This window comes from Cyrtonyx montezumae, unplaced genomic scaffold (assembly GCF_038088225.1).
Source record: "Cyrtonyx montezumae isolate F1298 unplaced genomic scaffold, pur_monq_1.0 scaffold_0, whole genome shotgun sequence".
Classification (NCBI taxonomy): domain Eukaryota; kingdom Metazoa; phylum Chordata; class Aves; order Galliformes; family Odontophoridae; genus Cyrtonyx; species Cyrtonyx montezumae.
The window spans coordinates 35573907-35591056 of record NW_027071824.1 but is presented as its reverse complement, the minus strand read 5'-3'; the positions used below and the strand labels follow the sequence as shown (position 1 = coordinate 35591056).

The 17150-nt window shown below is 37.6% G+C and overlaps 1 protein-coding gene across 8 annotated transcripts in view; it reads left to right on the top strand.

Moving 5' to 3' along the window:
• IPCEF1 (interaction protein for cytohesin exchange factors 1) overlaps positions 1-4508 on the top strand; it is a 64345-nt gene extending 59837 nt beyond the window's left edge. For all 8 annotated transcript variants that reach the window (XM_065732518.1, XM_065732501.1, XM_065732484.1 and 5 more), the window contains one exon: positions 1688-4508. In XM_065732518.1, coding sequence (XP_065588590.1) covers positions 1688-1888 — 201 coding nt within the window. In that variant the 3' untranslated portion in view covers positions 1889-4508. The remainder of the gene's footprint in view (positions 1-1687) is intronic.
• Positions 4509-17150: the final 12642 nt, after the last annotated feature.

The window sequence follows — 17150 nt, the reverse complement described above, 5'->3', positions numbered from 1 at the left end:
ATCATTTTTGGAATGTTCATAATGCATAGAATATATTGATTTTTTTTTCTTTCTTCATATTAAGGAATTGAAGTATTAACAAGGCAAATATAGCACAGACACTTTCTGACAGACACCAACAGAGTTCTATACACAGCAATGTTTGCCTGTCTGAAAGGGAAATGCTTGTAGTGGGAATGTGCTATAATCTTTGCATCAGTGGGAAGATGTGCTTTTAAAGTCAATTTTATAAACATAAAATGTGAGACATGAGAGAATTTGAAATAATCTATTGGAAATTTCAACGTCAGAGAAGTTTTGCATCTGATCCATATTTATTCTGCTTTAGATAGAAACCTCTTAGTTTTAAGGCAAAAGATTTATGTAAGATTCAGTGTGATTTTGATTTTGGTCTTTTGATACTGTTTCTTTAACAACAGATTAATGTACCTGCCATGATATATCACTAACAAAACATACTTTGGATTGTTAAGAAGAGAGAGAAGCTGTGTGCAAATGCATCATGATATTAATGAATGTGGGAATTAGATTTAGTGCTGAGAAGAATTCCACAGCATGGCTTTTTGCCACCATGTCTGTGCACTGTAAATACTCCCGTCTCCCTCATATTTCCCAATTTCCTCTTCAGCTCTTATGCTATTAGTGTATCTCCACACTGATACCAGGAGCCCTCATACAAGGACTGGTCTTGAAGATAGGACAAGTGTAAACTAACAGTATAATAAGTTTTTGTTTTGAAAAGTTACTCAAAGGAGTTAGAGTTTTTGACAGTTAGCAGTGGGATATGGACGTGACAGCAGCCTATTGGATAATATCAGGAAGTACTGTGAATGTGTGTGATGACAAGGTGCTTTGAAGTCAATTGCAAGCACACTGTCCTCAGGTATGATGAAACACATGGCAGTAGAGAAGAAAGGAATGTGTAAAGAGGATAGAGCCAGACTTTTCAGTGGTACCCAGTGAAAGGACAAGAGGTAGTGGACACAAACTGAAGCACAAGAGGTTCCATATGAACATCATTTTGGGTAACTGAGCACTGGCACAGGTTGCCCATAGAGATGGTAGATTTTCATCCTTGGAGTTATTCAAAAGATGCCTGAACATGATTCTGGACACCCTACTCTGGGTGCATCTGCTTGAGAAGGAGTTGGACTAGATGACCTGCCAACCTCAACCATTCTGTGATTCTGTGACATCAAGTCTCTTAGTTTCCGTATCTCATGACATGACTGCTCCTGTCCTACAGCTGAACCAGGGTCTTTATTCACACCATATAAGTCTAACCTGCTCCTGTCTGGAAGAAGAGACCAGATTTCTTAACATCTGGTGACAAATGTATTAGCACCTACATGTACACTAACTACTTATAGGCTATACTACCAGTACATTAAATTAATTAGCTAATGTCTAATTTTCTCAACTTTATGAATGAAACATTTTGCTAAGAATTCTATAAAAACAAAACAAAAAACTGCATAAAATCATAGTCTCCCCTTCAATTGGGAGGAATTTTTGCTGTGGACTTGACTTCAGTAATCTTGATTGTAAAAAATAGAACAAGTTGCCAAGAGAATGGATAATTGGTTGTCATCTCGTGGCACGGTTCTGTAATGTTCCCAGGGTGATCTTGTTATGGATGGTGATCTTGACAATGTTTATGGGAAATAACTTCTTTTTCTCTTCCTAGTGTAAGGAACATGACTTGGCTACAATTAACCAGCTGTTAGAGGACCCAAAGTTGACTGCAATGAAGTACAGAGAGTGGAGGAATACAAACATCATGCTAGTCCAAGACATCTATCAGCAACAGGAGGTCCAGGATGTGTCCACAGAGAACAAGGAGGAGCATGAGACAACTCCACTGCCTATCACTGAAAGTGCTATCTGAAGCCATGGATTGACAGTTGATTGCAAGATTTTTTTCCCAAAAGGTCTTCACATACAGGCACTTTAAACTGCTGCGTTGTGAGGTTTGTTTCTTCCAAGTGTTCTTCATAAGGAAAACAACCCTTTCTCCAAAAGTTTATTTCCTTTTGCAAATTCCTCCAAAAAAAAAAAAAAAAAAAAAAAAAAGGATGCCTGAATCTGTGCTAAGAAGAATATTTTATGAGGCAGCAAGGAAATATTTTTCCATACTGGGAGAAGTAAGTGGTATATGTGCAATTCCTTGAAGTCACAGTGCTGTATAATATAAACTGTATAAATGTCAGATCCTTGGAGTTGTATTAATCATTGAACTTATCTGATAAAAGAAGCTATAACAATGCCAAAAGGATGTAGTCTTCTCTCTACCTTTTGACCCTGTAAGGTACATAAAATGTATATATTTTTTTCATCTCTACATTCATTCATTTTGCCTGCTCTACCAGTCTAAACCAAGACAAATTGAGTAGAAATTATGCATCAATTTATACTACACACCAATGTCAGACGACCAGTTTTGTCATGCCTGATGTTTTATGACATTGACGTTTATTTATCTACCAGACCAAAGTACTGCCATTCTTCATCAGGAACAGAAGGTCTCTCTGTGGTTGGTAACACGTAAATTTCTCTTCAGTGAGGCACATAATGCCTCAACAAATTTCAAATTTTCTTATGGATTTGGCAGAACTTCCTGGAAGGTTATTTGCTTCTTTCATATTTTAAAGAAACATTGAGTATGTAGGATACAAGTTCATTCCAAACTCTCAAAAGCAGGATGATCAAGTTTGCAAGGCAGAAGATAAAAACCTGAATTCCTTTGTGGAACTGAAAGCATAAAGCATAGCTGCAAATGTTTTTGTAAATATATGTCATTTTATGGCTTATATGAATGTGACTATGTACTGTATATATGTTTTATTTATATATTTATATATGCTGACTTTCCTAATGTTGATAGGATTACATGGACCAGCCCCATTTAGGTGAGAGTGCTTGCATGTTGACTTGAAATGTCTTTTTTCCAGTAAAAATCACTGTAAGGGCTCTTGAACCGAGAGTACCATGGGACTTCCACTGTAACTTCTTTTTTCTTTTCAACCTAGCTTTGTGATTTAGACGAAAAAAAATCTGTGTATTTTAAGGCAGGTATATAAGTTTTATAGAAAATGTTGGGATTTCTTTTCAGGGATAAACAAAAATGAATACATTAAGAGATTTTGCTACAGGATCTACAGGCATTACTATTTTCAGTATGGGGTTTGTTTTTTGCCTTTCCATATTCAGCATGTGTGCAAGTGTGAGGAACTTTTCTGAGTGCTGAGCTTTGAAAAGCAGGAGTTAACCCACCATACTCCAATTAATGCCACTATAAGAACTGTGGGAATCTGGACTTCTATTTGGTATCTTGTAAAGATATTGTCATTAGCTTTTAATGGGGTTCATCTCTGAAGCAAAATATAGCATATTCTATTGTTCTTATAAAATATGTATTTTATTGTATCTTGATGAAGAAAGCAAATAATAGTAACATGAAATCTTTTCCACCTGCTAAGCAATACTTCCAATTTTTGTAGTTGAATTGTTAACAGCAGGTTTCCTTCGATACAGAAATCAGTGGAGAAGGGTCAAGCAGATGATAGCTGGATGAATGCAGATTTGCACTTGGTAGCATTATTGCCTCAGTTAAAAAAAGGTTTTAGGAGTGCAACAGTCAGAACCTATGTTGGGATAGGACTTACTAATTGGAGTTAGTCTGCTGATGGGGATCAGAAATTAGATAACATCTAGAAGTGTGTAGCTATGAATAAGTGGGGAAGCAGGTAAAAAACCTGTGGTTGTTCGAAAGCTAATATCCATCATAAAAGTTATAATTCTATTATTTCACTTATTCTAAGTGGAAGTTGTTGGAAACTAAGAACAATATACGGTGAAGTTTGCTTAGCAGTAATCCTATACTAAACATGAGTCCATTTTACAGTCTTATCTTTCATTATTCCTAGAAGACCTTCTTAACAGTGGGCATTTTTGAGCATTGAGGATAGGAGAGGGATAATCCTTCCCTGAATTTGACATAATCTCTCTGAACTGCTGAGCACACAATGAAAGTTAGGAGGGTAGGATTTAATTGACTTATTTCCTCTCAATTTTAGCAATATGCCAATAAACAATAGATGAATATTGGAAGTCAGTTTGCCTGCACACTTCAAATTTGCTCTTGCTAGTGCAAACCGTGCAGAAACAAGGCATATAAATACAATTTCTCTTCAAAAGCATCTTCACTAGTTAGATCTCAAAAACAAACACATGCTTAACTGTTCTGTTAGCTGTGCCAAGACTAGTCAGTGCCCTGCAGTTCTACATAAAGTCCTAGCCAACTCCATTTGCTGAAGTAGGCTTGAATCACACAAAGGAAAGCACTAGGGAGACTATATGCAGTTTTCCATACAGTTTATACCAAGATATACAAAATAGATTTCTTAAATGCAGAGATAAATGTTTTCAAACTGCTTGAATTCTGCTATTTGATTTCATTATATAAAATAGGCTAAAATAACTTTAAATTTCTCTCATTCCAATGGTCAGTAAGTAATTATTGTTGAATTACTGAGCTTTTGGAAATCTTAGGATGGGTTATAACAGAAAGGATGTCTATATATTTCCTCTTAGAAAAGAGCAGAAAGTTATTGATGAGGGTTATTTTTAATTCTGTTATTATTTTAGAGAATTACTATGTATTCAAGAAAAATATATGGGTTTTATGCAAGTGCAATGATGAAAGCCTATCTCTGTTCTCTTCAGCTGCTTTTTAGACCCCAAACAAATGGAAAGCATGGGAAATAAGAAGTGAAAATGTTAATAAAATAGGATTAATTTTCAAGAATTTTTAATTAATGCAACAATTTTCACCTGGATTCATCAATCAGTTCATCCATTCAGCAATGTATAAGACACAACTGAAGAAGAATAATGCATGGGACAATGTCTGCAGCTGGTGGATGCAAAGGGGATCCATGTCAGCAGGAGAAGCTTGGACAACTGTTTGCTCTGCTCTGTCATATTTAGGATAACTGGTACCTTATCCTAAAAGTATAAATTCTGTTGTTCACAGCTTGGAAGGACTATATTATTGTCTCATACTATAGGGAAATGTTGTGTCCCTTGTTACTGTCCAAAAATCTCATGGGAATTTTGTAATATATTTTTCAGGAGAAAGTGTGTGTATGAGATGTGCACACACACACAAACATTCTTCTGTCAGTAAAACATTTTTGCATTAGTGCAGTAAGTCAGTTGATGCAGATTTTGGAGTGACTAATTACAATATACAATTCCTTCTGTTTCTGCAGCCTGTCTCTTGTAGCATTTCTGGAAATCAAATCTCTCCCTGTTTGGGGGCTGTAGATCTCATGAGCTACCAGAGTGAGATGGGATCACATTTCTTTGCCTAAGATGGGAAAAGTGTCATTCTGGTTTTGCGAACTGTTTCTGCATACAGTTGTGATGATTTACTCAGTACTGGATTCCACTGGAAACCAGAATAAATTATGTAATACAACCTCTTTCTCTGCAGATAATTTTTTTTTTTTTTTTGAGGAAGCCTTCCTAAGGGAGAAAAAATTGCCTTAGGCCAGCAGGGGTGAAGGGGAAAATAAAGAGGTGATATTTGGCTTAAAACTATGTAGAATGTGGGAATTTAAAATTAGTTATAATGAGAAAAGAAAGTATAGGCATGCTGTGTCGAAAATGGAAGCCTGTGAGCTTATTTGTCTACTGCAAATTTAATATAAAAACTTGTATTTTATTTCTCTTAGAGTATCAAGGATGTCCATGTAAGGAAACTTCTTGAGCTGTGGTGGAAATTTAACTCCCTGCCTCCCTATATATTTTGGTGGTGCAGGAGTGTCTAATTGCAATGAGAGCCTGTGCTAGCCTTATTTATGTAAGAAATGCCTTTCTGTTAACAGGAAACCAAAAGTGGTTTTCTTGTAGTAATAGTGCCAAAGTGTTATTTCCTGCTTCATGTGGGACATTTTGAAGCAGCAGACATTTTAAGATGTCATTCAGCATTTCCTTGAACATTTGATTTATCCTATTCTGATCTGCTCCAAGCTTCCATGTTCTTGCTTTTTCAAGTGCTAGCTCCTCTACTAACTGAAATAAAAACTGAGGTGAAAAACAGAACCAAATTCTCTCATCTATGTTCTATGAAATTCTTGTTTCTGTGCATAAGAATGACAGGATCTAAGTTTGCCAAAAGTTAGGTATTCCAACACTGAAAAAAAAAAAGGTTGACAGGTGCTAAGGGGAGTACTAAATTTCTGGAAATTTGCTGTGAGTAAGGATGCAAAATCTGTCTACTCTGGAAAAATGATTGGTTTTCTACTTCTCTGTGGTAAAAATGTTGGGGAGCAGCAGAAAGTTAAAAATAGAATTAATTCCTTGAAAGTTCATCATCCTTAATACGTTACCATGAAGCGATTTATTTTAGGTTACTCAGTGTTTAGCACTGAAAATCCATTTCCTTGGAAAACCATTCTAGCTATCACAGTGACAGGGGCTTATGTATCCCACCTGGTACACATGAGGTCCATTTTGAGGATATAGGTTTGCTGCATTTCTATAGAGCAAATAGTTTATATAGTTAGACCATATTGTAGGAATTGTATGAATTCTAGTGCTCCCTGAATTCTAGATGCCTTAGGACCTGCACACATTATTCTGGATTTTGAAGTTACTAATGATTGCTCTACTTCTCCCACCTTAAAATAAAGAAAGGAAGATAGGAAAACATTGCCAACTGTCATGTGAAAACAGACTAATGATAGCCTAGCAAATATTCAGGTACTTTACTCATGAAAGCTTCACATAATAACTCTCCTGATGAAATGCCATGTGTGCATAATATTGGCAGTGCTGTTGTGTAAAGCTTTCAGTGGTGAGAACTAGCTAAAAAGAGGAATCAAGATGTCTACTCCATTAAACTGTGTAGACAGGGAAAGCTATACTTAAAGGAATATCTGCTAGGGTATCAACTATGCAGGGGCAGGGCCTGCAGCAATGAGGTGGTATTACAGTGTACTAATTTAGTACTCTATCTGCTAAATCTATTTTATTCGCTAGTTGTGAACTCAAGGCACAGTGTTTGCACTCAGCACTGCCTTTTCACTGCTTGTTGCCCACATGTGCGACTCGATTTTAATGTGATGATACTCACAGCTTGGGGAATGAGAGCCTTATGTTTCCACTTGTCAATTAAAGTTGAAACGAGGGAGAACTTAGCCTTTTTTTTTTCTTCTACTGCAGATTTTTCAGTTTGCTACTACACAATAAGATAGGACCTGCTGGTTCGTAAAAACAAGTAAATTCTGCTTGCAGCTATTATTAATAGTAAATTGAGTAATATGGAGCCAGGAAGAATCTAGGAGTGGTCTGAGTGAGGAATGCTTTCCACTGGCTGGCACTGCAGATTTGGAAGTTCTGCTTTTAAATTAGCTAATTCTCTTGCATTCGTTGCTATAGCCACCCCTAAGGAAGGATATCTCATGCTTTATGGTTTCTTCTGAAAGACATGAGACGTGGTCGGATTTGTTCAACTCTCAAAGCAATCAGTTTCAGTTAAAAAGGAACTGGGATCTTTGTCAAAAGTTTTGGTTTATCTGGCCAGGCCAAACAGACAGAAGCACCACAGAGGTGTTTTTTCTACGAAGTGAGCTCATCTAAGAGCTCAGCTGCACAGAAAAATGTGCACCCTGTCTTTTTCTCTTCCCCCAGCATCCTACCTGCTCTCACTTCTTGCCTCATTCTTGCTCTGTTTATCACTTGGCACCTCTGTTAGCTCAGTAGAGTCAGGCAGCAAGGATCCAACAAGATGGATAATCATCTATGACATTAGTGAGTAACACTGGCTTTTGGAGAAGTTCAGTGCCTGCCAGAGCTGTTACAATGGAGGAAGATGAACTGTGTGGGCAGGAGAAGAAGGAAGAGGGAGCTGAGTAAGTCGGAGAAAAGAAGGGGACCTCTTCCTCTTAGGAGAATAACATTATCTTGGGGTAGCTTCCCACAGAGCTTCACTTTCACCAAGTGATGCTTTTGTTATTCTTTTACTTTGCAACTTGTGGTTCTGAAAACAATATGAGGCATCAATTTCCATGTGAGGTTTAACATGATCTCAGCCTTTGCTTTTACTTTCCCTGCTTCATGCAGAGCCAAGTGTTTCTGCTACCTCTTTTATTCCTGGGTATGTAAGCCAAAATCCTACAGAAACCAATACTGTTTCCATAGGATCTTTCCTTAATGCTTGCTGCAGGAGTTCTGTTGCAGGCTTGAGAGAAAGTAGAGGGGGCTGGAGCACTATACATCCACTAGTTTATGCTAGATAGGAATCAGAACTTTAAAGGCTTTAAACATCTGCCAATATTTAATATGTACCCTCCTGCGGTAGCACAAAGTATACTTAAGTTTCCAAAGTTTTATAAAAAGAGAAATAAAGTTTCTCAATATGATTCAAGTACTTGTTTTCCACCTGCTTAAAAATAAAAAGAATAAAAGCACTGGGCTTTTCTTGTCACTCAGACATTCCCAATGAGATTGGAGATGGCACATTTTCCAGTGACAAAGAAGGGATGTGGCCGTCTGGTTCTGCTCCTGGCATCTGACTTGTGTTTCATCATTTCATATTTTGGAAAGGTCTCATAATTCTTCAGACAGTATCATAGGCTGGAAGTAAGTGCTTACTGCTAGCTATCAAGGGAAAATACCTGTATTATCTTCCTGTGATCAAGTTATGTTTTAGTTGTTTCTGTTAGGGGATATTTAAAATTGTGCGATACAAACTCTGATCCCTGGGATACTGACCACGGTAAGATGCTGCTCTTTTATTTTGATGTGAAAGTATATATTTTCCCTCTTCTCAGTTCTGGGTAAATGGGTGCCTTTCCCTGACAGGCACGTGGGTTTTCTATGTAGTGTCTTTGGAAAAACACGTTGCCCTGCAAACAGTTCTCAGCATTTTTCTGATAGAGAAAACTGATCCCTTAGCACAGCCTGCTGGCTGTTAACGAGACAGCAAGCAAAATATAAAATTACACAATTATATGTGAGGGTGGAAGTGATAGTATTACTGCTGTAGGTGTGACGGTCTCACTCTCCTGTAAAGCAAGTTATAGAGTGAGATGAGAGTGGTTACTGCAGGTGGGAAAGTGGGGGTGCTGTCTGGCACACCAGCCCACTGTAGAGCTGAAATAATAGCAGTAAATTCAAGCAATGTGCAGTCTGAAGAGGAAAAACATCCTGTGCAGAGGTGGATGCTGGAAGGAGAGGGAAGGTATATCTAGGTGGGGAAAGGAAATGATTGCGTTCAGAATAGGAGACAAAAGCTGTCATTAAACTCATGTATCAGAGCAGATGATTTTTATTATCTGGTTATTTAACATCAATGAATTTCAGCCAGCTCTGTAGACCAACCTAAAAGATCAGAGTTGAAAAGTCACAGGTTATTTTATAAAAAAATGTTCACATGGCATGAAATGTCTGTGCTGTATAGTAAAATCCAAAACTATGGCACATGAAGACAGCTGAAAATTCGGAGGCATCTCCACTCTTGTAGACCACAAGAAAGCCATCTTCCAATAGTCTACTGGATTATTGGTGCTCTTACAGACCTGCTGCTAAAGTATGACATACATTTCTAAGGTGTACATTTTCTTAACTCCTATTTTTATTACAGGCAGTAAATTCTTGTCTAGCACAAAAGTTCATAAATTATAGCAGCGGTGAAAATGGCCCATGTGGCGGTGTTCTTTTCTGTGTGATTTGAGAATTTCACTCTACAGGTGCCAGAAGGAGCCATGAATAAAATTCCATACTGCTGTAAAACACATGTATCACCTTTCCAGATTGATGTGATAGTTCATCAAGAGCATCATTTGTTTGCTGTGAAATTATTTATTCTAGTAAACTCACTGATGACAAATTGAAGAATTGCAGGTGGCTGCACCTTATGTGTTGGTTCCAAAATAGGTTTCTAATTCAAGAGAAGGGATGAATTATGGTGCTGACACTGGCTAGAAGAAACAGGTGAGAGTACTCAGGACTGAGGCTGCAAGAAAACACCTGCACTTTGGAGGCAGTGACACAAATGTCTTGAAAAAGGGGGCAGGTATCTTACTTATTAAATGAAGGAAGGGAAATGAGGGATTCAGCGGAGTGGTGAAGACAGAGTTTGTGTGACAGCACTATTCATACAAAAATTTGAGTCTGAAATACCCCTGGGGACAAAGTTCAGATGCAGAAATATATTCAGATACCTCGTATTGGCTGGTTTGGGTGATGGTTTTAAAGTTAAAATGAGAAAGTCTGACTTAATATTTGGTGTATAAGAGGCCACAAATATCAGCAATGCATCATGAACCTATATTTGCTTTGCTTCTAGCAAAACCTGGTGTCTACTAAGAAGGTACTCGTGATTGAATGTAGCCTTACATAATGTCAGGATTCAGGAGAAAAATAACTTAGGATCTCTATTACTAGGTCCTCCATGAACAAATGGGATCAATTCCAGGTAGAAGGTCCAGGGGTAGGCTGAAATTCGTCTCTACAGTTGGTTTTGGTTTGGCATAATCAAAGTGAAGTGAAGTGGATAGTTATATGTTTATCTGTATTATTATTTTCTTAATGTCCTTTCTTTCCTTGATCTGTATTATTAACCTGTGACAAAGCTTAGAGGATAGTTTGAATGTACATTTGAGGTAGCAAACTCATTTTCCATTCACAGATAATACATGATTTTGATTAAATCACACCTATCCAATGATTCAACCCCATTTTTAACAGGGTATTGAGAAGTGCCTGCTGCAGAGAGCTGCTATGTGAATCAATTCCAGCAGTCCACTCCACTAATCAAACCGATAAGTTGCCAGTGTAGACTGTGGCAGTCAGTGATGAGATTGAATTTTTCATATCTTGAGGATTGATGGTGAGTTGCTGCTGGAAATATACTTTCAGGAAGGGTGTGTAAGGGAAGAAGAAAGTTAAAGAGATTTCCTTAAGTGTCCCTTCTATCAAGAGGAATTTCATCCTAGACATGAGGATAACAACCGTAATTGAAGAGTTAGATTCCATAAACCAAATATTCCTTCTGTGACTTTGTCTCTTCTCAAGCCAGAATATGGCTGTGTGCAATTGGATACACATTTGCAGAAAACATGCAACTATATGGGTGTAAACCAGCCCTGTCTCAGGAATTCTTTGTGATGACAAATTAACACATCGAGATTCAAGTACTCTGAAAAACAGCTACAATGTCCCAGCAGCAGTGGTCCAATACTTCTGTGGTAACCTTGGTTGTTTCTCTGCTTGTATGTAGGTTGCCTACAGTCACAGCCTCCTAAGGGGTGTTTCTGTCCTTGCTATTGTCATTTACTGCTTTTTGAACAAAAGGAGATTTCAATATAGGGCCAGTGTTTTGAAAAAAATAATATGAAAAAAGATTAGCTATAGTTATACAAAGACAAATCAATAATTTTAGTGGTGACTCACATCTAAGTTATTTGATTTTCTCAGAACTATAATAATAATGTCCTGCTGAGTTCTCTTGAGAGTTTTCTTCTACAAGATAACAAGCCCCCTTTCAACATTTGTTTTTTATAAAAAATTTTTACCTATATGATCTAGGATCAAACTGATTGCTCATGTGGCAGGACTGATAAGTGATTGGAAAATATATTATACAGGCATTGTCAACACTGAAGTCTCCAACCAAGGAAACAAAAAGGACACTTTACTCTCTTTGGTATGCAGCTTCTAATTTGACTCAGTTGTTTCTCCTGAACTTCAAAATATTCTCTTCTTCTAATTGTTTCTTGCATGTAGAATGGAGATGAAACTACTTGTACTTCCATATGTTTTCTCTTAATTTTAACCAAGTAAGGGCCATAATTTTCAACTCCCCTCCTTTTGGAGTTTTCTTCCAGTTCTATCTCATTCTATCTGTTCTGCCCTGGTAAGGCCTCATCTGGAGTACTGTGTCCAATTCTGGGCTCCCTGGTACAAAAAAGTCAGGGATCTCCTGGAAAGAGTCCAGCAGAAGGCCACAAAGATGATAAAGGGTGTGGAACGCCTCCCTTATGAGGAAGGGCTGAGAGACCTGGGTCTGTTCAGCCTTGAGAAAAGAAGACTCAGAGATCTGATCCATGTCTATAAATATCTAATGAGTGAGACGCAAAGGGATGAGGCTGGACTCTTCTCACTATTCTCAGCAGTGTGTGGCAATAGGAAAAGGGGAAATGGCCACAAACTGAAGCATAGGAAGTTCCGCATAAATGTGTGTGGGAACTTCTTCCCAGTGCAGTGACGGAGCAGTGGCACAGCTGCACAGAGAGGTGGTGGAGTCTCCTTCTCTGGAGACGTTCCAGACCCGCCTGGACGCCTACCTGTGCAACCTGGGCTAGGGAGCTGCTTTGGCAGGGGGTTGGACTCGATGACCTCTAGAGATCCCTTCCAACCCTTACAATTCTGTGATTGTTTAATGGGTCTGAAAATGCCCATACCCAACCTTTTTACTGAGCATTTGCTTAGCTTATACAATAGTGCAGATGTGATGCAGGCTCCTAAAATTTAATTATGTTTTACATGCTTTATTTAGAGTATTTTCTTGTATCTATCTTTTCAAAGAAGTAGAATATAAAAGAATGGAACAGGAGGGCTCAAAGTATGCATTTATTAACAGTTGTTTCTGCATTTTTATTTTCTCTCAATCTCTTTTTCTGTAAATCTCCCTACTGTAGTGCTATTAGAAAGAAGCATTCCTCCCAGTTCCTCCTAAGGATATAAAGCTCTTGGTGGATCAATGTATGCCAAGTGTCTGATGACTGGGACAGTCAAACTCTCTTGCTCTAAAATATGTACCAATTAAGAAATGGAGAATGATGGCATCAATTTGTGATGGATCAGAGTTTCATGGATTAACATGAATTTCTTGGTAATGGAGAAGGCAAATGTCATTGCTACATTAATTCTGAACAGGAGACATTTTATTGATGATACTAATAACTGTAATCTCCCTCTGAGTTGATGGCCTCTGGCATAATGCAGTTCATTACAGAGCAATGCAAGACTAATGTTTTAAAGTACTTTATAAAGTGTTTACATTGCCTTTTAATATTTCCATCATTATCTCTGTTGTTTGGAATTCAGATGTGGGAAGGCTTTTTTTCACTCCTAAATAAACTATGCCTTAGAGGTGGCATAGACACTGAGCATGTCTTAATGCACATAGATACCAAGTCATGGATTTGCAAACAAAAAAATGTGCTTAAGGAAGATAACTGTGACACCTCTGCAGACAACAGCAAGCAACTGAATGAGTAGGATTGAGTAGGATTAAGTCGTATGATGCTGGTAGAGTAAATAAAGCCCTTGGAGAATGTGATCCTTGCATGAACATTGCCCTCATAAATGTTTTTCAGGAAGGGCAGTGGTCAGTAAATGAATGTATTAGTGAAATTACATTCACGTGTCTGGAACTTTGAGTCTAGTTTTCATTTTTACACCAACACTGAGAAGATGGCTAGTTAGCAGTTAGTAATGCACCAGGAGAAGAAATGTGGAAACTGTGTCTTGAATGGAGAATACTGAGAAGTTCAAAATGTCTCATTTAATATCTTCAGAGGATTAGGAAGATTTTGAAATGGTCTGCTTTTTTCCTATTGAGGTTGAACCTCATCACGATTCAGATGAAGTACACAACTGGTAAATCTCTGGATTGTCCTGGAGGAACCTGTCTCTCTGTCATGACTTTACTTAAGGGAAAAATTGGAGAATGAATGCTCTAGATCAAATTTATACCTGTAAGAACTTGTATGGGAACTGCTGAATCACAGACTGAACCACTGATTGATCACCTGAGGTGAGCACTGAGTCAGCTACAGGGGCACAGGTGAAGGTAATGTACCTGTGTGATGGGAAGGGGTGGTGTCTGGCTCCACCTCTCGTAGACCCCATTTAAGAGCTGACCACCACCATGGAAGGATCTCTTGTTGAGGATCTCTCCTGTGTGGAGTCATTGGTGAGTCTCAATCATTGTAAAAGGTGAGCCAACCTTTACTTTCCAGTAGTCTGTGTGCCATCTATATAAAGCTTTATGGAAATATACCATCCTCTGCAATACCTCTTCTGAATTCCATTCTTTTGAATTATCTGCCCTACAGAACTGTACAAAACAAAACAACAAAACACTTCCCATATGAATGGATCTGATTTCTAACAGCAGGGAACTCTCACAGAAATCATTAGAACAGATTGGAAGTGAATAATTGACCAATTCAAGTAGTTTAACTTTTAAAATGTATGTAGTAGATACATGTTTTGAACCAAAGTGTCATGGGTGTGTAATAGGATTTTGAACTTCAAACTCATTGCTGCAGGAACAGCACCCCTCTCACCCCTAAATTAAAATATAAAATAAAATCGGCATGATTACATCATGCAGTGGTCTTAATTACATTACACAGTGATCTAGAGTACATCCACTAGCAGAGTGGTTATGTAAGAAGTCCTAAAAGAAGGTTCTAGCATTTGTTTTTTGCATTCAGATCTATGGATTGCTGATTCTACTTATAAGAGATGATCAAAACAGTGTCTGATAAAAATCTTCATCATGTGGTTGTTTTAAAGAAATAATACTAGTAGCAGTATATTTTAGATAATCACTGTAAAATTTCAGCAGATCTCTCATGGATCCTGAACAAACATATATCAAGAGCATGATGTAACTTAGAAGTGACTAAAGGAAAAACAAACAAACAAAAAAAAAGATAAACAAAAAACCAACCAACTAACAAAACAGAACAACCACAACAGTGTATGGAAATTCAGTGAAATCAGAATTGCCTACACTTGAATAAAACCCATCATGGAAATTTTCAGATGTCATGTAGGGAGTTACCTCAACGGGCTGTTTTAACTAAGGTTCCCCCTCTCCTCCAACAACTCCTATGTTCTCCCCACCTTTTTCTTTAAAATTTCTGCCTTTGCTTTGTAGTTGCTCTATTATCTGCTGTCTGGTGAATCTACTGCTGTTTCTTGCCCAACATAGCAATGATCTTCTGTTTATTCCATAATGTTATTTTTTTTTTCTTTCCATTTGTATTCCTTTGTAGAAATCATTATTCTTTTTAAATGCATAGTTTTTACGAATGTAATTGACATCCATTTTGGAGATTTTGCAGACAAGTTGATAAGTGAACAGAGAAGCATCATTTTTCTCCTTGTAACAATGACAATAATAACAAGGAAGTAAAACATTATCTAAAAAATATAATACAGCAAAAAGTACTGTGAACGTTCAATATTTTCACAGGCTTTCATGCACTTTTATTCAAGAATCTGTGGATATGTGCAAATTGGTGTGCACTCCAGAAAACAATATTGAATTAGAAGTGCTTAATTGGAGTAATGGACAATAAATGTCTGTCTTTCATCTTCAACTATACTACATTGTCCTCGCAAAGGCAGCATTTAGGGATTTAACTTGTCATTTCACATCACTCCAAAACTGCATCTGTTGCTGAGAAATTACTGATGTTGAATCCAGAAGCTGAATACAAGTTTACCTATAGTTGTGTTGATCTTTTCTGTGAATTGTAACAGATAGAGCAGGAGTATAGAATGGGTGTAAAGATTCCTGTGCTTAGAAAAGCATCAGGTCCTGCCCTCAATCTGATGAGTCGTTTTGTTGTGGTCTTTTAGGGACTGCAGGTAGCTCTACATCCCAGAGGTCATCTATGTCTTATAGAGGATCTGTGCAGAGTTTTTACCTTTTACCCAGGATTATAAACAGAATTAGTGCTATTGCCTATCTGAGCTGAAAATAGTGCATCAGGGAAGCTCTACATTGGCATTGCGAAGATTCCTTTTTCTTTCTGGCTGACAAAATCACAGGAAGTGAGGATTTCCCTCTGCTCTCCTTGTCAACCTCTTACTGTAGACAAATGACTATGCTGGCTGGCTCATGGGCCTGAGCCTTTCAGCACAGGAGGGATGCATGCAGTTTGCGTCAAAACAGAATTCGATCTGTATGTCTCTTATTAAAACAAAATGAACTATCTGTATGTCCTCCTTTTTAAATAAAACATTGTAGGTGTTCTTCAAAGTGGCCATATAATTAATCTGAGAACCTCCAGGCTGATGTGTTGGTATTGTTTGATAGCAAAGCATTTCCTAGAGCTGCGCTACTAAAAACAGCCATGATGATCAACATGTGCTGTGATACAAATACAGTATGTGCAAGTACACAAGAAACACAAGCATTTTTATTAAAGGATTGCAATGAAAATACATAGGTTGTGTAACAATATGATACTTTCTCCACAGCACTGCCAGTGAACATTCGTCTTTTGGCAAACAAACAGGGCATTTAACTTACTTGTGTTAATGTTCTGCTAATAAAATTTGCTTCCTCATATCCTTAAACCATTATGCCTAGGACAGCATTAGTACTACTAAAAATATTTATAGTCAGGTTGTTCAATTAATTATTGGAATGTAGAAACCTAAAATATCTTTAAAAATTTTAGGCTGTTGGCAAGTCATAGGATTTTACCCATGAGCTTTGTTACATTCAAAGCATAGAAATGATGTTTTCAGTTCATGATGCAAATTCTGTGACAGCTAAGGTACTTCAAACTAGCCATGAAATAATGACCTTTGTTTTTTTTCCTGAAAAGCTGAAGGCTTTTCCAATACTTGTTCAGTGTACTTCAGCTTGCTATATGTTAGCGTGGTGGACTGTTCAGATCCTGCTAGACTCAATGCTGTTGGACAAGGCTAATTCATTTGCATCTCTGCTTTAGTTTTATGTTCTCCTTGCTAGTTAAATAATACTGCTGTGTAGTGCAAAAGAACATGTCCAGTTTTCTTCAAGTTCCTATCCCATGCTTTTTTAAAGCTAGATGAAAAACCTCTGTCTTAAGATGATGACAGATCTGGTTTAAATCTTAATGATGACTATGAGGAAATCTTGCTAGACTAATACCAAATTAGATATGGAATCTCTATGACAGAATGACAGAATTTTCAACAGAAAATGGAAAAAAGGCACTTCTGCTATGTCTAGTTTCATTTTATGGTGATATAAAGGTCTACGTATCTAGCTGCATCACACTGATGAAACACGTTACTTCAATTTACAGCTCACAAGGATTTGGCCTTCAGTTTTATTACACAGT